Source organism: Danio rerio, chromosome 15, assembly GCF_049306965.1.
Source record: "Danio rerio strain Tuebingen ecotype United States chromosome 15, GRCz12tu, whole genome shotgun sequence".
In the NCBI taxonomy this organism is placed as follows: Eukaryota; Metazoa; Chordata; class Actinopteri; order Cypriniformes; family Danionidae; genus Danio; species Danio rerio.
Window position 1 is genome coordinate 40,585,090 of NC_133190.1, and position 23,663 is coordinate 40,608,752.

General features: G+C 35.0%; 1 protein-coding gene and 1 long non-coding RNA gene across 3 annotated transcripts in view; both read right to left on the reverse strand.

Moving 5' to 3' along the window:
* Positions 1-1,081: 1,081 nt before the first annotated feature.
* On the reverse strand, positions 1,082-3,537 carry LOC141377905 (uncharacterized). Its single transcript, XR_012391018.1, has 4 exons — positions 3,261-3,537; positions 2,761-2,823; positions 1,303-1,704; positions 1,082-1,221 (listed from the first exon to the last, which is right to left on the reverse strand). It is a non-coding gene; the product is annotated as an uncharacterized lncRNA (long non-coding RNA).
* Positions 3,538-13,776: 10,239 nt separating this feature from the next.
* The window catches only part of si:dkey-238d18.5, a 30,769-nt gene continuing 20,882 nt past the window's right edge, over positions 13,777-23,663 (reverse strand). The window contains exons 4-11 of one of the 2 annotated variants that reach the window (XM_073923964.1): positions 21,301-21,591; positions 20,967-21,218; positions 19,041-19,292; positions 18,672-18,935; positions 17,071-17,158; positions 16,887-16,973; positions 15,853-15,925; positions 13,777-15,729 (exon numbers count right to left, since the gene is read on the reverse strand). In XM_073923964.1, the coding sequence (XP_073780065.1) occupies positions 15,676-15,729; positions 15,853-15,925; positions 16,887-16,973; positions 17,071-17,158; positions 18,672-18,935; positions 19,041-19,292; positions 20,967-21,218; positions 21,301-21,591 (1,361 nt within the window). In that variant the 3' untranslated portion in view covers positions 13,777-15,675. The remainder of the gene's footprint in view (positions 15,730-15,852; positions 15,926-16,886; positions 16,974-17,070; positions 17,159-18,671; positions 18,936-19,040; positions 19,293-20,966; positions 21,219-21,300; positions 21,592-23,663) is intronic. The other variant, XM_068213780.2, reaches the window with a different exon arrangement.

A 23,663-nucleotide genomic window follows, 5' to 3' on the forward strand; every position in this document is an offset into this window, starting at 1 on the left:
CTGCTTCATGTTTTGCATTAAACTAAAGGGCAATGTGGGTTTCAGTATTATTAAAAGGCCTACAAATGGGGTAGGCAGTGCATTAAATGCCCGGCCAGTTCGCTGCGTGGGTGCAGTGCCCCCGCAATGATTCAGATCTTCCATTCTTATTAAACTGAACAACTAAAGGGCACTTTGAATATTATTTGAAGATTTATTATTAAATCAAGATTTATTTTTTAGCATTGCTTGTGAATTTTCTTACTGAAACACATTGCCATACTTTACCTCTCATATTTCTCAAGGATCATTGTAGTTATATTAACTTTAAAACCATGCAGAAAGATATTGCTTGGATAAAAGTTAGCTTGTGCTCTCTAATATTTCTTTTTGAAAACTAATATATCTTTTCCTGCATTTATTGATGAATATAAAGCTCAAAAGAAATGCTTTGTTTGATAAATAGTTCAAATGAACTACATTAAATGTTAATATAACCTCACAGACTTCAAACTTTTAAGATTTCTCATTACATTCATACAGTACTTTTGTATACTCTTCTTTCGAATTATTCATTCATTCATTCAATTTCCTTCGGCTTAGTCCCTTTATTAATCAGGGGTCGCACAGCGGAATGAACTGCCAACCTATCCAGCATATGTTTTACACAGCGGATGCCCTTCCAGCTGTAACCCAGTACTGGGAAACATCCATACACACTCACACATACACATACACTACGGCCAGTTTAGCTTATTCAATTCACCTGTAGCGCATGTCTTTGGACTGTGGGGGAAACCGGAGCACATGCAAACTCCACACAGAAATGCCAACCGACACAGCTGGGAACCAGTGACCTTCTTGCTGTGAGGTGACAGTGCTAACCACTAAGCCTCTTTCCTAATAATGTATTTATTTTAATAGTTATTAATTTAAGCTTTGACATTTACCTACTCTTTTGTGCAAGTTTTATATTATTTGATTATTTAAAATCAATACTGTTTATACCAAATTCATATCATATTGCTCCCCTAAAGTATGTCATTTAAGCACTTAATAATGAGGAAATTTACCATTTAAATAAACCTGCCTTGCACAGAGTTAAACAGAAGAGTCAGATTTAATGTGAAGAAAAAAGTGCAGCAAAAGTCATAAACATAAATACCACAAGTTTAGCTAATAAAACAATTAAAATGGGAAATTGGAAAAACATGCTTGCTCTGGATTCATCCTCCAATCCCTCTGAGGAAAAAAAGAGAAGGTAATCAACTTAGCAATAATGAAAACAGTGGCAAGAAATAAGTTTCACAATTCTTTTCTTACCTGTAGTATCAGAGGTAGAAAGTGCAGTGCTCAGGGACACATTTTCGATCCTTAAATGTACAAAAAGTTGCGTCCCGGTTCCATAGTACTGTTCATATGTGCTGTTACTTTTGCACAAGTAATTACAGTGGAACCTGCCGGTGTCATTGAGCTGTAGGGACATCAGAGTAAAGCCTTGGTGAAAATGCGTTTTGTTTTTGTGTTGAGTATATCTCTCTCTAAACTGTATGAACTCATCGATGCTGTCAAAGTTCCCATTGCTGTTCTTGATAAACCACTGTACTAAACACGTGGCGTTCTGAAGACCTCCATGAGTCTGACAGTACATGGTGAGGTTTTCTCCTGGTGTTTTGTAGACTTTACTCGGCCACTGCTGCACCCAGTTTTTATCATGAGCATTTCCTGTGAAAATAAATAAATAAATAAAAAGCTTTGCAAATTGCATTGAAAATTTATTTAAATGTTCTAATACTGTATGTAGAAATTCAGAAACACCATGAACTGGAGTAACATGATTCATTGCCAGTGTTGTGACAAATAAAGGCTCATCATCATCATCATCATCATTAAAGGCTTAATTAGGTTAATTAGACAAGTTAGGGTAATTAGGCAAATCTTTGTAGCGGTTTGTTCTGTAGACAATCTAAAAATATATTGCTTAAGGGAGGCATCTAATATTGACCTTTAAAATGGTTTAAAAATTAAAAGCTGCTTTTATTCTAGCTGAAATAAAACAAATAAGAAAAAATATTATATGAAGTACTGTGAAAATTTTGCTCTGCTAAACATCATTTAGGAAATATTTGACAAAGAAAATAAAATTCACAGGACTGCGAATACCTTTGACTTCAACTGTACTCATGCATGCATATGGGGGTTTTGCATAAACATCACCATTTGCACCCTTGATGAGTTTGCATCCCTACATGTATAATAATTACTGATAATCAAACCGCACACTTTACCACAATGACATCTCAGAAACGAGACCGTTTAACACATCACAGTTGTGTTTACTGCAAATTTTGCACATATGGAACATAACTAAAAGCATGCTGTTTATAATATGCTTATTTTGGCAATAAAATTAAAGGTTTTAATAGTAGAAAATAAAATTCTGATAATTTTTTTTTCTTGCATGACTAGTTTCTGTGAAAAATTAGTCTCGGACCACACTGTGGAATTGAACTTTACGATTATTATAACATTACATACAGAAAAAAAAGACATTTAAAAGAAAAATACAAATACATTTATAAAATAAATATTAAATTAAATTAAATTTAGTTTAATTTAATTTAATTTAATTTAATTTAATTTAATTTAATTTAATTTAATTTAATTTAATTTAATTTAATTTAATTTAATTTAATTTAATTTAATTTAATTTAATTTAATTTAAATAGCAGTTATATATAAATAAACAGAAAGACAGTGCTGGCAGAGAGAGTAAGTTACCTGAGGGATAAAAAGCAAAGAAGACAGCAGCAAAGATGACATCCTGGAATAACATAGCTCTTTCTGTAAATTTGAAAAACAGCGATATTTCACAAAAGATCAAATGTACATTTATGCTTTCAGGAAGAATCTCCTAAATTGCAAAAACTCTCAATCTCTCATTTGTTGTTTTTATGACTTTTAACATTAAAGGCAAGGCAAGGCAAGTTTATTTATTATGCACATTTCATACACAGTGACAATTCAAAGTGCTTTGCATAAACATTAATAAATAAAAATAAAATAAAATAAATAATGCAAATGATTAAAACCCGATTAAAATGTGTTAAAATAAAAGAATGAAAAAAGTAATGAAAAGAGTAATTCAGTAATGAAAAATTCTTCCCTTAACAAATACTGAAACATGTGATGCGAAATGACATGCTGATCTACCAAATGTTTTTTCTATTTAAGTGGATAAACTATAACTCTGTTGTTTAATTTTATAATGTGCAACTTACCTCAAAGCTTTCCGCAATACTTCCTCCACTATTGTTATTGTATTCAACCAGACTCTGAATCTGTTCAGTCTCTTCGGTCATGATCTCACTTCCTGTGCTGAGTATATTCAAAATGAATGAAGGTCTCACCTGCCAAAACCTTGAATCAGTTTATATACTCCTTTACTTATTATTTTTCATGCAATTGTGTAAGCAAAACAATGCATTGGAAAATCAACAATTTTTTTTGCATGCATATATAATGGAGCTTGGGTGGTCTTGTTTTTACTTCTACACTGTGGGTTTTTAGGTGCTAACAGGAAATCTCAAGCTGGCAATAGCATGCCTTTCTTACATCAAACATTCTAAACCGGGCTCTGTTTTTAAGATGTGGTTTCTGAAAAATAAGTGTTATAAAATCCTGTTTTCATTTGCATTGTCTTTCCTCGGTTGAGTCACTAATGTGCTCTCTGTTATTAATTAGAACACCATTTATGACAAGAAATGTTATTATAGTTAATCATTATTTGTTGGGGAAAGGAGAGGTAAATAGTATCCTGCCTGTTTGACCAACTCAAAAATATAAAGCCCATTTGTCTTAAGATATTTATTCATTTATTTTGTTTTCTGGCTAAGTCCCTAAATTAACCAGGGCTCGCCACTGCGGAATGAACCGCCAACTTATCCAGCATATGTTTTATGCAGCAGATGTCCTTCCACACTGCAAAAAAATGCTTTTCTTACTTAGATTTTTTGTTTAGTTTTGAGTCCAAATATCTCACAATTCTAAAATCAAGAAGAATTTTCTAGACAAGCAAAACATATTGTCTTGTTTTCAGCGAATTTTCCTTAAAACAAGCAAAAGAATCTGCCAATGGGGTAAGCAAAATAATCTTGTTTTTCCTTTTGACATAAAATTATTTTGCCTACCCCATTGGCAGATTCTTTTGCTTGTTTTAGGTAAAAACTTACTTAATTTTGGCATATTATTGCTGAAACAACTTAAGGGTGAGTAAATGATATCAGATATTGTATTAGGTGATTATTTAGTGGATGTAATACCCCCAAAAACATAAATTAATAGCATAATTTAGGTTTTTGGAGGTTTTACATTCACTAAGTAATCAGTAATCAAATAATACAATTTCTGATATTTGGTCCCATACATTTGTTTTTGGCATAGGAAAACAATGTTCAAACTTTCATTGGACTTTTTTTAAAGAACATAATTTTTTATCCGTTTAGAGACACATAATATTACGCATGTTATTTTTTAACTATTCTAAATCTTTTGCAAAATTACATTTTTGGAACCATTAATAAGTCTATAAAAAGCCATCAACGAATCATGAATTTATGAGTGTAGATTAGTTATTTGTAGGCCCACACAGAATCTGCACGTGCAGAAATCCACAGATTTCCACAGATTTTTTGCCTATCATTGAGTCTATTTATTTACTTGTGTAAATGTATGTAAATTTATATTTATTTAGTTTTCAAATTAATTAATCAATAATATTATTGACTGTTCATATGATTTATTCACAATACAGTTTGTAAAGTAATATTTTCTGACTATTAGTAGATATATTATATGGGAGACTTACTTTGTTTTTTAAGTAAGTGGATCTAATTGAATTTGCATTGTAAACATATTAAATAAAAGTTAAAAAAGTATTATTCTGTATTTCATATATTAAGTTTTTAGTTATGATACTCCCAAAATCATTACGCATAAATCCACAGATATTTTACACAACTCTGCACAGAAATAGCAAAAGATATGCTCACAGATTCTGTCTGGCCCTAGTCATTAATAATCACAAGTAATTAAAAACTCACAGATTCATAATTCATTTAATTTTACTGATTAATGTGGGAATACGAATACTGTTGTTTTTTTTTTTTTGTCTATTGTATCTGAGATATATGGATCAAATGCACTGCACTTTTCTAAACTGCAATAGTTTTATATTTCTAAATGACATTAAGTACATATTTAAGTCTTTAAGTATGCAGATTTAAATAGGTTTATTTTGGAAGACAGCATTTTCAAGGTTGGAGATAAATAGGCTTGATGAATTTCTACAATCAATCACTAGATGGCACACGTTTTCCTTTTTTTTTTCTTTCTTTTTCATCTGAAATGTAAGTGACATCCGTTTATAAACATCATCATTTTGCTTTGCAGGTCACTGTTGCACATCAGACACAATCAAATGTGAATGCAGACTTCTGCTTTAGAAGGCCTGTGTGACATAAGTGATGATGATTATCTTAAAGCAACACTAAATCTACAGTTTGTCCTTTGCAGTAATTCATTTATTTGCATCATTATCTTTGTTCCAGTGTTATTATGTGTCATCTGTAAACTTTAATCAAAATAAAATTTCATCCCGTTCCATCTGAGATTGGGTACATTTCCACTTAAAAGAAAATATGAGATAAAAGATTCTGTGTCTAAATTCACATTTTTCGCAGGAAAGAAATGCCCTGATGATACTAGAGATTGTGAAATGTGCATATGATAGACACTTAAAGAATACATTTACCAAAAATGACAATTCTGTCATCATTTACTCTCCCTCCATTTGTTCCAAAGCTGACTTTTCTTTTTAACAGAAAAGAAGATATTTTGAGGAATGCTGAAAACCTGTACTCATTTCTTTACATTTTTTTAATATCTTCTATGCATGTCAGTGGCTACTGGTGGCTACATGGTTTCCATTTAAATATCCAAATATTTAAAATAATGCATTTTGTGTTCCATAAAACAAAACCTACTTCAATAGGTTTGGAACCTGTCAACCAATAGAAAACCACAGCATCCAATCAGTTCTTGATGGAACAAATCAAGTCCTGCCCTCCACTTTTCTCTTACATGAAGCTGATATTGTGCTTTCATTAATTAGAAACATTATACATATGAGATTTCCAGCCAAACATTACAAATAAATGAAATTGGGAAACTATTAAGGTAATTTTTGATAATAAGGTTTTAGAGTTGGTGGCATGTTGGGTAGCGACGTCGCCTCGCAGCAAGAAGGTTGCTGGTTCGAGCCTCAGCTGGGTCATATAGCATTTCTGTGTGGAGTTTGCATGTTCTCCTCGTGTTTGCGTGGGTTTCCTCCGGGTACTCTGGTTTCCCCCAAAGACATGTGCTATAGGTGAATTGGGTAAGCTAAATTGTTGTGATGTGTGTTATTGTAGAGTATGCGTGTTTCTGTTTCTGCCTCTAATTTTGTGGCAGTATGTGACTACGTGAGGAGCTTCATTAGATAGAATTGCTTGTCACCAGTGTTGAGCATGTTCCTTTAAAAAGGTTATTAGTAATAGTTACTAATTACTTCTCACAAATAGTAACTAAGTTACATAATTATAAAAGCACCTAATTACCGGGGAAAGTAACTATTGCGTTTTAATTTTAAAAATCTAATTTGTTAAATAACTGTAAAATAATTATAAAACATTATACACTAATCTTCACTATTTAAATTTTTATTGTGAGACAATGTGAGAAACAACAGCAGATGCCCTCAACTATATATATCTAAATTATTATTTTGATGAATTCTGTCTGAGTAATTAGTGTTTGAGGTGGAGAAAACTTACATTTTACACATTATAGTACATAACAGCTAAAACAAAAACTGACTTCTACTGAAAAGCTATTTGATTTAGAAAGCGATGCTACCGCCACACTTCTGAGAAATGTAGTTAAGCTAGTAGCGTCACTACTTGTGGTTAGCAGAGCTCATGTTATCACCTTCGTAGCCACTCATTTTGTGATGTGAGGTGCTTCATTAGATTTGGCACACAAATTTAGGTAGATAGAATTTTTAGTCAGCGATGTAGAGAGACTCCTCTTTCTGGGCATAAGTTGCACGATACATAAACATTCTTGCCTTTCCCCTCAATAAGGGAAAACTAGTGCTTAAATTAGTAGTTTGCAAACGCTACATTTGCAATAGTTGGATTTGCCGTCATTTGAACTCCTTGTCATTGGTGTGTGCCACTGACTGTGCATGTGCATGTGAACTCCCACACTACTCTGCCTTTGATTGGCAAACGATGGAAATGTACTCCATGTAAGCCAATCACCTTGTTTTCAGTTACACCATGTTCACAGACACACCAATCATCATCACTGGTTGGTTATGTGATCAACCTCAGCCACAAACACACACATACCCCGGAGAAAGAGAGGTCCTATGACTGCCTTCAGTTTTGTCAGTTATAGTTACACACATTTTATTATCAGTAACTGTAACGGCGTTGTACCAGGGGAAACAACAATAATTCAATTACTCATTACTAAATAAAAATATCACTGTTAGAGATGCTGTTTATTTATAGGGTAACACTTTACAATAACAGCAAATGAATAATGATGTATTAACATTAAGGGTGTCACGATCCTCCAAATCTTCGATTCGATTAAATTTTCGATTCTAAAGGCACGATTCGATTCGATTTTCGATTATGAATAATTAATTAATTAATGACCAATTAATTATTTGTAGCCTACCGTTTAAACTACCTGACCTGCATGGTCTTTGTTTTACCCATAAACAAATCATACAGTAAATGAATAAAGGCAAGATACACACACATTTACCACCTGTCAATCACTTTTTTCTGCGGGACTCGTGAATAGGGAGTGATCTGTGTCGTTATAATGGCGTCGGTAAAAAAGACGCACAACCAACAGGAACTAGCCAACAGTATCTGAGGTGTGCGCTAAAATGACTAAGTACTAGTGTGAAAGTAAAAGATTGAAGCAGTCCTCTGACTGCCTGGACCTGCTGTCTTGAGCGCATGGCTGTGTGTGCGTCTGTGTCTGTGTGGTCACGTGATGTGCATTTTCAGAGGTAGAGAGGAAAAAGGGGTTGCTCAGAAATGCTACACGCCACTGTGGATGTCAAATCGTTGTCGTTCTAAAATGCCATTTAAAAACAAAGACAGTGTAAACAGGGCCTGAGTGTGTACTTTTTATTGAGCGGATTTGCAACGGGGGCGGGCGGAGGATCGCGATGCCGGTGTTGTCTATCGGATGAACCGTACGTAATACGTACATAGCAGAGCTTGCAAAACTTTGTTTTTTTTTGTCGACAACACGAACGTTGTCAACATAACTCACTGGAAATCCAAAATGCTTACACACCGGCAACTTCATTGAAAGAGGAGAGGGTTTAAGTTCTGTCGACGGGTCTCCTGCTTCTGCAGTTTAACAAGCACTTCAACAAGCATGTTTTTTTCCCGCTTGGCAAGCCAAGCTGACGTGACATGGGGGCGTGGCTGCATCGACGATTCTATTTTTTTTTATTCGATAATCGAAATTGAGCATAAATTTCAATCGATTTCGATTAAAAATCGAAATCGTGACACCCCTAATTAATATGTAAACTAAACATTAGTTTATTATGAATTAATGACGAGTTAAGGTATGCATAATCATGAATTAACTTTAACTACAACATGAGTCACATGAGTTCATGTGTAAATAAAACTACCTCAATTACTTGTTAGTACTTGTTGTTAATTAATGTATTAATTAAAATTTACGTTTGTGCTAAATGTTACCAACATGAACTCATGAGCTGTTAATGTATATATATGTCATGACTTTACTTGGAGGGGCACATCACTATTCACTCATTCTTAACTGCTCATAAACTCCTGTTCATGTTGATGTTGACAGAACACTTTTCTGTTGTTATTCAGTGTAAACTCAATAGATGGACGTGCATAAGGAGTTCATGAGTAGTTGGTTAATGATAATGTGCCCATCCAAGTCAAGTCGCAACATAATTATACATTAGCATATCATGAGTTCATCATGGTTAAATTAAGCATAAACTAATGTGGTTATTAATACATTAATTAACAAACAATCATGTACTAACAAGTGATTAAGGTAGCCGTCATTCACACATGAACTCATGTGAATCATGTTATAGTTAAGTCCAAGAAGTGAACTGTCTTTATCAGTGTTTCCCACTATGGCTGTATCACCTTGTTTTGTCATTAAAATGGTACATATTTAGATAATATGCATATGAATAATCATTTAAAACATTTGAAAAGTATATTCTTTAAAAATAAACTGTAAACTGTTAGCGCGTATTGCCCAAAAGTCATGGATCATGATTTATTAGCAAGCTGACTATTTAGCATGTGGAGTGTTGATATACAGTGCTCAACATATATGAGTTCACCTCTCACAAATCTCTCAGTTAGATGATTATTTTCTATAGGAAGCGTTATAATATTATATTTGTGCATATATATATATTTATTCAGTACTGAAGCCAAATCTGGAGCTAATCGAACAAAATAACTTAGTATAACAGTCCAAAATGGTAGCACGGTGACTCAGTGGTTAGCACTGTCACTTCACAGCAAGAAAGTTGCTGGTTTGAGTCCCGGCTGGACCAGGTGACATTTCTGTGTGGAGTTTGCATGTTCTCCCCATGTTTGTGTGGGTTGAGTGAATGTGAGTGTGTATGGGTGTTTTCCCAGTACTGGGTTGCAGCTGGAAGGGCTTCTGCTGCATAAAACATGGATAAAGTAACAGTTCAATGCGCTGTGGTGACCCCTAACAAATCAGGGACTTAGCTGAATGAAAATGAATGGATGACTGAATGGATGGTCAAAAATTTTTGTCTAAAATTAAAATTTTATTTATATTCACTGAGAAATTGATCAAAACATTAATGTTGAGCAATATAGTTGTCAACCAATGAAAAAACTTATAATCACAGCTTCATAAGTGAGAAGTAGGACATTTTAATGCAAACAGGTGAACTATACAAATAAAACTTGCATAAAATATAGCAAAAGTTTTCCAAGGTCAAATTTCTGCTCCTCCACACACACATATGACAAATGTGTTGTCAGTGCAGTCTTGCAGAAGTTTATATATGACAACATAAATCACTATGACAATCTAGATCATAGGTCATAATTCTCAAACTCGATTCCTGGAGGGCCTCAGCTCTGCACAATTTTGCTTCAACCCAAATCAAACACAGCTGATCCAACCATTCAAGCTGTTCAAGACTGCTAGAGACTATTAAGCAGGTGTGAGTTGGCGGTGGCTGAAGCTAAACTACGCAGAGCTGCGGCCCCCCAGGAGTTTTTTTTGAGACCATTGATCTACACTGGAGATGTATGCCATAAGTCATTAAATATACTAATTACGAGGAGGGCTCAGAAAACATGAGTCAGTTGTATGTTTCTTCATTTCTAGAATTTGGATTATTGGACCACTAATTTTGAAAGTGTTTTATGAAAAATGTAATTGGTGAAACACAACATTTAATTAACTTTTGTCTTGCACTTTCATTTCTGAAGAAAATGCTTCAGTTTCAAAAGCTTCACGGGCAATTTTTATATCAAATATTGAACCAAAAAAAATACCTTTCAAAAGTTTGCAGGCTCTTTTATATCAAATATTGATATGAAAATATTTTTTTGAAAAAAATATAAAATATTGGATGAAGTCAGTGTTTTACAAAGAATGTGTCAAATGAGTGAAACACATTCAATTCAATTTTGACTTTCATTTCCGAGCAAAATACCTTTCAAAGGCTTTGCAGGCTCTTTTTGATATAAAAAAAGAAATAAAGGAAATGAAACTTCTCTGTTTTCCAGAAGACAGAACGTTCATTAGGAAGATCAAAAGTGTCTGTGTCCATTGGTGTGGAAATGAGGAACAGAATCATGCGTGTCAGCTGCTGATAATCATTTTTTAAGCATACTAATACACTAGGAATATTGCACAAAATGGGACATCATAACATCAGGTCTTAAATTAGATCTGTAGAAGATCACATGCCACGAGGTATTGGTTTAATGCTGTGGGTATTTATTTTAGCACACCCAAGATAACCAATACTATTGAGAATTAATGCATTCAACGTTAACTTACACTCACCAGCCACTTTATTGGGTACTTACTAGTACTGAGTTGGACCCCCTTGTAGCCATCAGAAGATGGGTACACTGTGGTCATAAAAGTATGGACATAGTCAGCAACAATACTCAGGTAGGCTGGGGCGTTGACACAATGCTCAATTGGTACTAATGGGCCCAAAGAGTGCCATGAAAGTACCCCCCACACCATTACACCACCACCAACATTCTGAATTGTTGAGACAAGGCAGGATATTTCCATGCTTTCATGTTATTGACGCCCAATTCTGACCCTACCATACAATTGTTGCAGCAGAAATCAAGACTCAGATCAGGCAATGTTTTCCCAATCTTTTATTGTTCTATTTTGGTGAGCCTGTGGGAATTGTATCCTCAGTTTCCTGTTCTTAGCTGACAGGAGTGGCAACCGGTGTGGCCTTCTGCTGCTGTAGCCCATCTGCCTCAAGGTTGTGCATGTTGTGCGTTCAGAGATGCTCTTCAGCATACCATGGTTGCAACAAGTGGCTATTTGAGTTACTGTTGCCTTTCTATTAGCTCAAACCAGTCTGGCCATTCTCCTCTGACCTCTGGCTTGCTTCAACAAGGCATTTGCGCCCACAGAACTGCCGCTCACTGGATATTTTGTCTTCTTATGACCATTCTCTGGAAACCCTAGAGATGGTTGTGCACAAAAATGTCAATAGATCAGCAGTTTCTGAAATACTCAGACCAGCCCGTCTGGTACCAACAACCATGCCATGTTCAAATTCAAGTTCAAGTTTCTTAAATCATCTTTCTTCCCCATTCTGATGCTCGGTTTGAACTGCAGCAGATCGTCTTGACCATTTCTACATGCCTAAATGCATTGATTTGCTGCCATGTGATTGACTGACTAGAAATTAGCATTTACAAGCAGTTGGACAGGTGTACCTAATAAAGTGGCCGGTGAGTAGAGCTGAAATTATTAGTCAGACTATTATCATTATCAAAAATGTTCAATCAAACCAGCTTCCTGAAATGTGTTGCATTTAATTTAAATGGCTGAATTAAAAACGAAAACCAGGAAAACCATGCATTACCCACATTAAACCATAGTTTAGTATAGTAAATGCATATTCATAATCACATACAGGCATTAGGAATTTTTCCATGATTAAATTGTATACTGGGTAATCATTTTGGCATGTTTGCATAATAGATGTTGGATGGGTGTTTTTTTATTAATTTTTTTAATAAACAGTCAAAGCAATATTTTACATTTCAATAATGTTATTTTAAGCGTTATTTCTCAGATTAAATATAATGATCATTTTAGCCTATGAAAATGTACTTCAGTTGTTGTCTCATTTATTGTGAAATGCTGAACTGAGGGTTTTTTGACACTAGCTGTTAGTGCCCTTACCTCCAGTCATCTTACAGTCATCCTAATACTTTATGATTTGACAAGTTTGGCAGCAGGTACTATTATAAAGTGTTCAGAAAGATGCCTTCCCTTTTTTCATTTTAATCAACATTACTTGATATCATTTACAAGCTGTTTCATTGTCTTTAACAAAGCTGATAGTATAAACTAACTGTAGTATAAATGAGCAAAACATGATATTCAATATTCAAGCAGCACTGGTTCATATCAAACGAAACTGTTCTTGTCTCTCAGCACATTTGCTTTTTGCTCTCCAATGTATAGTTCATTGCTTAAGGAAATGGACTTCCGGTGTGACAGCAGTGTTAACTGTGTGAAAGTGATCAGCATACTTAGTTATTTTATTTGGTGTAGATAAACATCCCCCAACTTGATCACAGTTGTGCATTTACCCAGGGTGTCCAAAGGATCTTAAAATGTCTTACATTTAAAAAACAAAATTTTAGGCCTTAAAAAGTCCTAAATTTACAGAAATATTGTGTTGTAAGTCTTAAATCATTTTAAAAACACCCATCTAATCATCAACAATCTATCTAAGTCATTTATAAAATCTATTTATAATAAGTTTTTTATTGTACACGGAGGTTAATTTCAAAACAGCTGTTAGACATTTTACAGCAAAATTTTAAAATTAATTTCTCTAATCAGGAAAAGAAAACTAAAAACCTTTACACATGATAATAACAGCAATATATTCCTTTACATGATCTTCCATTTACACAAAAACTATTTACAGAAGAAAGCAAGTGAACATACTATTTATAAATGAAGCTCAAGGTTTTATAACAGAAACTCATTAGGTCAAATAGGAGTCATACTCCATTCATTTGGACCAAATATATATATATATGTAGCTTTCTTCATTATAAATATACTTTTAACAATGTTAAACTTGTCATTTAAAAAAATAAAAAATAAACATTATGTTTATAATAAGGTCAGCTAGTTTTTTTCTTGTTTTGGCACATTAAAATGTAACTACATTAGTTTTTTTCCAATTCCATTGGACCAACCAGGCCATTACAAAAAATCCTTAATGTTTAGCCCCGTATAAGTCTAAAATCTCATTCATAATGATTTTAAAAAGTCTTAAATTTGACTCTATGAAACCTGCAGAAACCCTGTTACCTCAAGAAAGTCATGGCCATAAACTCAACAGTTAGTCTGACACTCAAGAGAGGAGCCTTTATCAACTTTCAGTTTTCATACATTTAGTTTTATTTACAATGTATTCATATCATGTTATTATAAAACTGCTGTCCTTTAAGACTTCTGACATTAAAAGCAGAAAAAGACTTTTCAAAGCAAAGCTGAATAGATTTATTTTGATTATATATATTCTACGAATATATGGATGAAATAATTAACAATTTATGTTAAAATTTGTTAGAATTATTTTAGTCATGTTAGAGAATTTTAGACATCAAAGTCTTATTTAACATCATGTTTTAATACTTTAATACTGCACTGTAGTGTGTGTGTGTGTGTACACAGTTAAGTCAGGATTATTAGCCCTTTTGTTGAATTTTTTTCTTTTGATGTTTTCAAATACTTTCCAAATGATGTTTAGCCTATTTTTTTCACAGTATTTTCTAGAATGTTTTCTTCTGGAGAAAGTTTTCTTTGTTTTATTTTGGCTAAAATAAAAGCAGTTTTTGGCAATGCAGTGGCGCTATAGTGCTGTCGCCTCACAGCAAGAAGGTCGCTGGTTCGAGTCTTGGTTGGGTCAGTTGCCGTTTTTGTGTAGTTTGCATGTTCTCCGTGCGTTCGTGTGGGTTTCCTCCGGATGCTCCGGTTACCCCCACAGTCCAAAGACATGCGGTAGAGGTGAATTGGGTAGGCTAAATTGTCCGCAGTGTATGAGTGTGTATGGATGTTTCCTAGAAATGGGTTGCAGATGGAAGGGCATCTGCTGCGTAAAACATGTGCTGGTTATGTTGGTGGTTCATTGCGCTGTGGCAACCCCTAAATAATAAAGGGAATAAGCCGAAAAGAAAACGAATAAATGAATGAATAAAAGCATTTTTTTAAATATAAAAAAACATAAGATTAGGCAAGGCAAGGCAAGTTTATTAAAATAGCACATTTCATACACAGTGGCAATTCAAAGTGCTTTACATAAACAAGAATAAAAGATACAAGTAGTATTATTAGTATTATTAGCCCTATAAGCATTTTCCCAGATTGTCTACAGAACAAGCTATTATGTTTAGAAATGTGTTGAAAAAAAAATTTATTAAACATAAATTGGGAAAAATATATACATCGGGCAAATAATCCAGGAGGGCTAATAATTCTGACTACTTGTATGTATGTATGTATGGATGGATGGATGGATGGATGGATGGATGGATGGATGGATGGATGGATGGATGGATGTATGTATGTGTATGTTCTTTATATAACACTTGACATCTTTTTGTTAACATAAGATAACTTTATTAGTTAACATGAATGAACAACACCTACATATTTATTACATTGCCTAATCAAGCTGTTGTTTAGTTACTGCACCGTGAACTTACATGGATATAAAAAATAAGATATATATCTTGGCTAGCATTAACAAGAGATAATGAATAGTGTAAAATACACATTGCTCATAGTTGCTTTGAAGTAAAGTCTTGCATTACAATTTTTAAATGCAAAGCAGTAGTCAATCTTTTTCCCGCTTGATCTCACAAGGAAACGTTAGTATTTTACATTTTGTAGTTTAGTGGCGAGTTTGTATGAATTTAGTCGTACGAAAATGTACGATTTTAAAAAGGAGGCATGGCAAACAACCCCACCCCTAACCCCAACCGTCATCGGATGATGAGCAAATTGTACTAAATTGTATGAATTAGATCGTACGAATTCATACGAATTAGCCACTAAATCAAAAGGTTACGAATTGGCGTGAGATTGCGTTGTGTTTCATAAAACATACAAATTTAATATTTTAACAACATTTGAAGATTAAAGACATTCCAAAGAATGTGTTTTTCTCAGCCCCAAGACATTTTTGGCTTGAACATTTTCAAAGCAAAGTCATAAAAACAGTTGTGATCTAAGGACGATACTGCATGTCGATACTGCATCTCTTCACGTGTTGGCCTAAACTGATTCATCTTCCAAGGTGTTGTCAGATGATGGAGAGTTTCCTTCACACTAAGTAAAAAGAGGCAAACATTACAGACATCAAAACAAACAGAGTCAGTTCATTAAATAATCTTCCCTTTTAATTTGAAATGTTTATAAATTTTTTCTCGCTTTATACAAAGTCGTACTTACCCCCCAGTTACTGTAAACATTGTTGTCTGGGCTGTTTGTATAAACATCTTCATCACAACATTTCTCTTCTTCACTGCTTTGCATAAAATGTCAGATAAAAATCATTTGTAAGGATTCTGATATATCGTATTGTTAGGTAACATTCATTATTTACTACTGAATCATTAAGGATTTATGCACTAAGACTGCAAAAAGACAGTAAAAAAAGAGTAATATTGTGAAATACTATTACAGTTTAAAGATTTTTTGTAATAATTGTTTAATTCCTGTGACAAAAAAGCTGAGCTTTTAGTATTACATCTTCAATGTTACAGGATGCTTCTAACATTGTTTAGTGCTAAAGAAACAGCTTTTCATATTGTTTTTGTTGTTATTATTGTTATTATTATTTTCTTTTTTGTGATTAAATAGAACGTACAAAAGAATACAATTTGAAACAGAACTATTTTCTAACATAAATGTATTTGCTGTAAATTTTAATTAATCCAAAGTATTAATATCCTACTCAAAGTTTTGAGGATGTGTCACAGTTTCCAAAAATGTTTTTAGTAGCAACACATTTCAAATTTCAATGTTGATAATGATAAAAATGTTCTTGGGTAGACACATCAGAAATAGATTCTGTGATCTGAAAGTGTTACAATTAAAGGTAATTAATTAATAAAATTATCTGAAAGATTTGACAAGATTTTCACAGAAAAATAGAGCAATGATCATGGAAATTCAGTTTTGTATCACAGGATGAAGTAAATAAAGTTATATTTAAGTACAGAAAACTTGATTGATTTGCCTAATCACCCTGATTAACCTAACTAAGCCTTTAAATGTCACTTTAAGCTGGATAGAAGTGTCTAGTCAAATATTACGTGTTGTCATCATGGCAAAGATAAATATCAATCAGTTATTAGAAATGTGTTGTTAAAATTATTATGTAAGAAGTGTGTTAAACTCTACTTTCAATTAAACAGATATTGGGGAAAATATACGAGGGACTAATAATTCAGGAGGGCTAATAATTCTGACTTAAACTGTACGTTTCAACATCAAACTTGTTTGTGGTTTTCATTTCACTGTCTGCATTCTTAAATTGCATTGCAGGATGTCGTACAGCTCTCTTCCCACTGTAAGAAAAAGAGGAAGAGAACAAAACAGATGAAATAAGAGTGACTGATTGAATAAAGTTAGTTAATTTGTAAAGCTTAAAGAAGTGATCCTTACCAGTGTCTTCTCACAGCATACACTAAAATGCCAACTACAACAAGAAGAACTGAAACAGCTGATACAACCGCAATATATAGTACCATGTCTGCCAAATGACAAAATACATATTTTTGTTTTAGAACTGGAATATTTTTTTACATAAAATTAAAATTATACATGTTGTTTTTAAAAAAAAAACTTTTTTTAACCTAACCTAAGGTTTTTTTAACCTAACAGTTTTAGGTTGGTTAAGCCAGATTAGATAGATAGGGATTTTACATGAGCACTGCGTATTGCAGCATCACCGCTTTTTGGGTTTCTATTTTAATTAGTTTTGACTAACTAAAATAACTCGTCTAATAAAGTACCATAAATATTTTCTTCTACAGTGCCAAGAGAAAGTTTGAAAACCCCATTTAGTGTCTGTGAAGACCATCACAAAGCAAAATAACAGTCACAGATGATCTGGTATCCACACACCGTATTAAAAAACACAAACTTACTTTAATAATTCCAGCAATGTTTATCTCTTGTGAACTATAGTAAACATCTTTTATCTACTATACCTTACTATAACATGCATCTTGTACAATCTCTCTTACTTTAGTCAAATTATTTATATTTTCACTGATTCTGCAAGGGATTCAAAAACCTTCACTTGCCACTGAATATGCAAGTGTTTAGGTCAGATATTAGTATGAACCCTCAGTTATTGTACATTTGAATAAGTAACCGATTTCCTAAAGGCCTTGTAGTGGGTGTGATGTTTCAGACACTGGAAAGCATTTGATTTGTCAGAAGATCTGATAAGAAGCTGGTGTGCACAGTGAGAAACTACTGGTTTTGAATGCTTGTATCCTCTTAAAGCAATTTTGAGGAGCTTCCAGTGGGGTATATGCAAAGCGGCGCAAATGGATTTGCAACTTAAACAACGTGGCGCAAAACAGGAAAATAGGGTTGCGCTGATCTGAAAATAGCAACAAATCGCACCAAACATTGCACTAGGTGTATGATAGGGCCCCTAGTGTTTTTCAGCCAGCTATAAACTTTCAGCGAAAGAACTATTTTCCATTTAACATGGTTACTTTTACAGAATCAATGTTGTATTGTAGTAAAAATAAAATCAGTTAAATAGACTTAAGTATTCATTTAATTGTTCAAGCATAAAATGAGACGAAAGACTGTAAACACAAGTGTCATCAGTAGCATCATGGCATGGAAAAATGTTTTTTTAATGCAGTGCTTCTTGTACATTCTGAGACCCAATTTATTTTGTATATCAGGCAGTAAAGATCACTGATTTTTAAAGAAATCGAATGTTAAACATACCAATTTTCTTATAGCGTGAAGCGGAAGCACTTGGGCTGACTGACTGAAATCAAAAGTCTTTATCACTATACCCCATTATATGGAAGTCATTGTTTTGGAACCCTTTTACCAAAATCCTTAAGACTAACATACTGATTCAAACACCCAAAAGCTTTCATTTTGATTAAAAAAAAAAAAAAAAAAACTTTAACACCTAAAGAAGGTTTGCATGGGCCTGACTTATAATATTGACTCATAGTGACACACTACTTGACTCATAGTGTAGAAAAAACCAGGATGTGAAATCTCACCATTTTGAGGAGCTTTTAGAGTTATGGAAGAGTTTCCCACGCTGTTACTGGCGAAACACTGAACGGTATCTGGGAAATCCAGCCAAGCTTCTAGAGTGAAGATGCTGAGAGACTGTTTTATTTCAGTTCTGGAGCTGAGGAAGGTTTTCGATGAATCTGGACTGAACCACTTGACTTCACTGGGAGGGTTGGAGTCCACAATACAGACACAGACTGTAGAGCTCGCAGACTGGCAAGATGATTCATTTTTAATATCAGGAGGATCTGGATAGATAGATAGATAGATAGCCATTATTAATCATAAAAATATCTATTATTTTACTTTTAATAGCAATTTAAACTTGATAGAGTCTTTACAAAGATACTTACATAACATATTAAGTTTCTGTGGATCAGAGCTGTTTCTTCCCTCTGTGTTGATGGCTGTACAGGAAATGGCCTCAGTATGCCGAGATACATTCATCAGTTGATAAGAGGATCCCTTTGCTGACAATGTCTTGTTTAAGCTGAACCACTCATAGCTGGTTGCAGGAGGGTTGCTGTCGCTGGAGCAGGTCAGTGTTACAGACTCATTCTCCTTCACTGGGGGTCCAGTGACTACTTTTACATTATATGGAGGATCTAAATGAGACAATTTTTATAAAAAAAAGTTGTGTCAATAATGACAAAAATGCTACCATCTGGTCTACAGCCACCCTAATTCATGGTTTTGTGTGTGTGTGTGTGTGTGTGTGTGTGTGTGTGTGTGTGTGTGTGTGTGTGTGTGTGTGTGTGTGTGTGTGTGTTTGTGTTTTATTCAATTTACACTTTATTTTGACACCATTCACTGCTTTTGATTTTTTTTGGAATATGGTTGATTTCCTGATTGTACCCTCCAAATATATATTTCATGTTTTTCAAGTATTCTGCTTTTTTAAACAAGATAGTCAAGATGGGGTCATTTATTGACTGGCAGAAAAGTTTTGTTCCATTTTTATCATTTCAAAACATTTTTGTATAGTCTAAATCAATGCCCCAGTTACGCATGTAGCCCACGTTCCTCGAAGGAGGGAATGGAAATGCTGCCTCGGAATGACACTTTGGGGAGTATCACTAGATAACAAATTATTCTGAATGCCTATTGGCAGCGTCGGTCTCGCAGCTGATGGCAATTACAATCAGCTGGGTGTAAAGCCACCAGCTTAGCTGAGCAAAACAGGCTTTTATCACTGAAGAAGCCGAACATTCAGCTGGAGACCCAGCTATTGTGGCATCGAGACATGGCATTTCTGCGCCCTTGACCCCCACAACATTTCCTTCTTGAAACATGGGTTACATTCATAACTGGGACACTCCCCATCAGGTCTGGAACTCCAATGCAGTGTCGGAACAACACTTTAAGAGAAGTGTATGGAAAGCGCTACAGCAGCTAGACTTTGTCTCGGCTTTGGTAAGAAGTTTGCCAAGCATAGCGTGAGCACACAATCATCACCAAAGGCGCAGCCCACCAATGTCCCTAGGCTCTTACTTACCTGAATATGCAATTTTTATTACATTTTTAAGGGGGTTATATGATTTTTTTATCCTAGCTGAATTTAGACTGGGAATTTTAAAATATGACATTACGTTGGTAAAGCGTCCAGAAGGGGAAGGATGCTGCGGAGACCAACTGCTTCCCAGCTGGGGAGACCAGGTGACAAGGTGGGCATATGAGCTAACCCTAACTAGGGGAAGCTCGACATCTAAAAAGATTGTTAGCGGGAAGGAAAGACACAGGTCTGCCTGAGGAGGGGAACTGAACCGTGGCTGAGTGATGCGTATGTGATCGTCAAAGGGGATCATGCAGAGCTGGCCCCAATCCCCAGAACGTGGGCTGACCAAACAGGCATACCGACAATGTAATGGGCCAAGCACCTGGCTCCTCCTCTGAGTCGGGTGTTGGGAGCCTCAGAGAAATTCTCCAGGGTTCACCAGATAGGAAACTCACAAACTAAGTGGAATGACCACAAACAATGACCTAACCCTCTGGGTTATGTAGAATGGCTTTACCTAGCAACTGAGTGGAAACCGGCTCCACCCGAAGATTATAAAATCTTGCGAATGTGTTAGATGTCCCCCAGCCCCAGCTTCACACAATCTGTTAGAGAGGTGATGTGTGCTAATGCCCAGGAGGAGACAACACTCTTAATTGAGTGTGCTATATATAAGCGAGGGGGATGGCAGACAATTAAGAATGATAATGCGTCACCTTTTTTAATTCCATGACAAAATCTGCTTTCATAACATAAAATATTACTCATAAAACTCAGTACTTACACAGAACATTAATATGATGTGGATCAGAGCTGTTTCTTCCTTCTGTGTTGACGGCTGTACAGGAAATGGCTTCAGTATGGCGAGAGACTTTCACCAGTTGATAAGAGGATCCCTTTGCTAACAATGTCTTGTTTAAGCTGAACCACTCATAGCTGGTTGCAGGAGGGTTGCTGTCGCTGGAGCAGGTCAGTGTTACAGACTCATTCTCCTTCACTGGGGGTCCAGTGACTACTTTTACATTATATGGAGGATCTAAATGAGATAAATGTTATTATTTTAGAAAATTATTCTGATTAATAAATTAGCATCAGATTTATTTGTTCTAGATTCTTACATTTAACTTTGAGTGTTTTGTAGCCCGTCACTGTTTTCCCTTTAAAGTCTGCAGTGCAGTTGAGACGTGTGTTATGGTCTTCTCTTGAAGGAGTGAAGGTCAGGTTGTAGGATGTAAGTTTCCATTGGCCGTGATCTTGTGGCGGTGATGGACCGGAGGATGAGCCTTGGTGGCTCCAGGTGACCTGAGGCAGATCTGATGGACAGGAATGAGACACGGCACAGGTAGCGCTCACCTGTTTCCCTGATGTCAGTTCCTCTTCCACAGAGACGTTAGGCTGTACTGCCGTTTCTGGTGAAGACACACACAGATTGCTGGAACAATATTGTTTTGCCATCCTTTTTTAATTTTGATTACTTCATTCAAATATTAATATAAATACCACATATAGGTTCCATTTTTTTTTTTAAAGTGATACCTTTGTAATTTAAACAATTCAAACAACCATTTAGTTCTTAGTGGGGAGAACATTTGAATGATCTAAAAAAACCTATTTTACTTTAAACAACTTTTTGTTCAATGGAAAGGTCTGATGGATGTTAAAAAGATAGCTCACTTAAAACTGACAACGTTCTCATGATTTACTCTCCCTTTACTTGTTCTAAACCTATTTAAATTTCTGTCTTCTGTTGAACACAAGAAAAGATATTTTGAATAAGAAAGCTTGAATCCTGACTTCCATAATCTTTCCTCATTTAAAGAATTTTTTTTAACATCAATAGAACCATTCCAGTAGACAATAGGTTATTTTAAGTGGAAAGAAGTTATTTTTTAATATGCTAAACTCTGTATAACTACAGTGGGTATAGAAAGTATTCAGACCCCTTTACATTTTTCATTCTTTGTTTTATTGCAGCTATTTGCTACAATTAATTAAGTAATTTTTTTCCTCATTAAGGTACACACAGCAGCCCATATTGACAGAAAAAGCGCAGAATTGTTGAATTTTTTGCAGATTTATTAAAAAAGAAAAACTGAAATATCACCTGGTCCTGTATTCAGACCCTCTGCTATGACACTCATATATTTAACCCGGGTGCTGTCCATTTCTTCTAATTATTCTTGAGACGATTCTGCACCTTAATTTAAGTCTAGCTGTGTTTGATTATACTGGTTGGGCTTGATTAGGAAAGCCACACACCTGTCTATATAAGACAGCTCACAATGCATCTCAGAGCAAATGAGAATGAGGTCAAGGGAACTGCCTGAAGAGCTCAGAGACAGAATTGTGGAAAGGCACAGATCTGGCCAAGGTAACAAAAAATTCTGCCACACTTAAGGTTCCTAAATTGAAATGTTTGGGATGACCAGAACCCTTACCAGAGCTGGCCGTCTGGCCAAACTGAGCTATCAGGGAAAAGAGAGCCTTGGTGAGATAGGTAAAGAAGAACTCAAAGATCACTGCGGCTGAGCTTCAGTGATGCAATCGGGAGATGGGAGAAATTTGTAGAAAGTCAACCATCACTGCATTCCCCCACGAGTCAGGGATTTTTGGCTAAGTGGCCCGATGGAAGTGCAAGAAGTTCCGCATGGAGTCTGCTAAAATGGTGAGAAATAAGATTCTCTGGTATAATGAGACCAAGATGGAACTTTTTAGCCTTAATTCTAAGTGGTATGAGTGCTGAAAACCACTCACTGCTCATCACTGGTCCAATACAGTTCCAACAGTGAAGCATAGTGGTGGCAGAATCATGCTGTAGGGGTTACAATTGAAGGAAAGATGAATGTGGCCAAGTACAGGGATATCCTGGATGAAAACCTTCTCCAGAGTCCTCAGGACCTCAGACTAGGCCAAAGGTTTATCTTCTAACAAGACAATGTCCCTAAGAACGCAGTTAAATACTGAGGGAGTGGCTTTACAGCAACTCCGTGGCTGTTCTTGAATGGCCCAGCCAGAGCCCTGACTTAAACCCGATTGAGCATCTCTTGGCAGTTCTAAAAATGGCTGTCCACTAACGTTTACCATCTAACCTGACAGAACTGGAAAGGATCTGCAAGGTGAAATGGCAGAGGATCCTCAAATCCAGGTGTGAAAAACAGGTTGCATCCCAAAAAGAATCATGGCTGTATAAGATCAAAGTAAATACTGAGCAAAGGGTCTGAATGCTTGGGACCATGTGATATTTCAGTTTTTCCTTTTTAATAAATCTGCAAAAATGTCAATTCTGTATTTTTGTCAATATGGCATGCTGTGTGTGTCCTAATGAGGAAAATATTAACTTAAATAGTTTTAGCAAATGGCTGCAATATAACAGAGTGAAAAATGTAAGGTCTAAATAACTTTCCTACCCACTGTAATTTTTCAAGATTTAAAAATATTCCATGATATTACTACAAATACATTTTTTTATATTAAATTATAA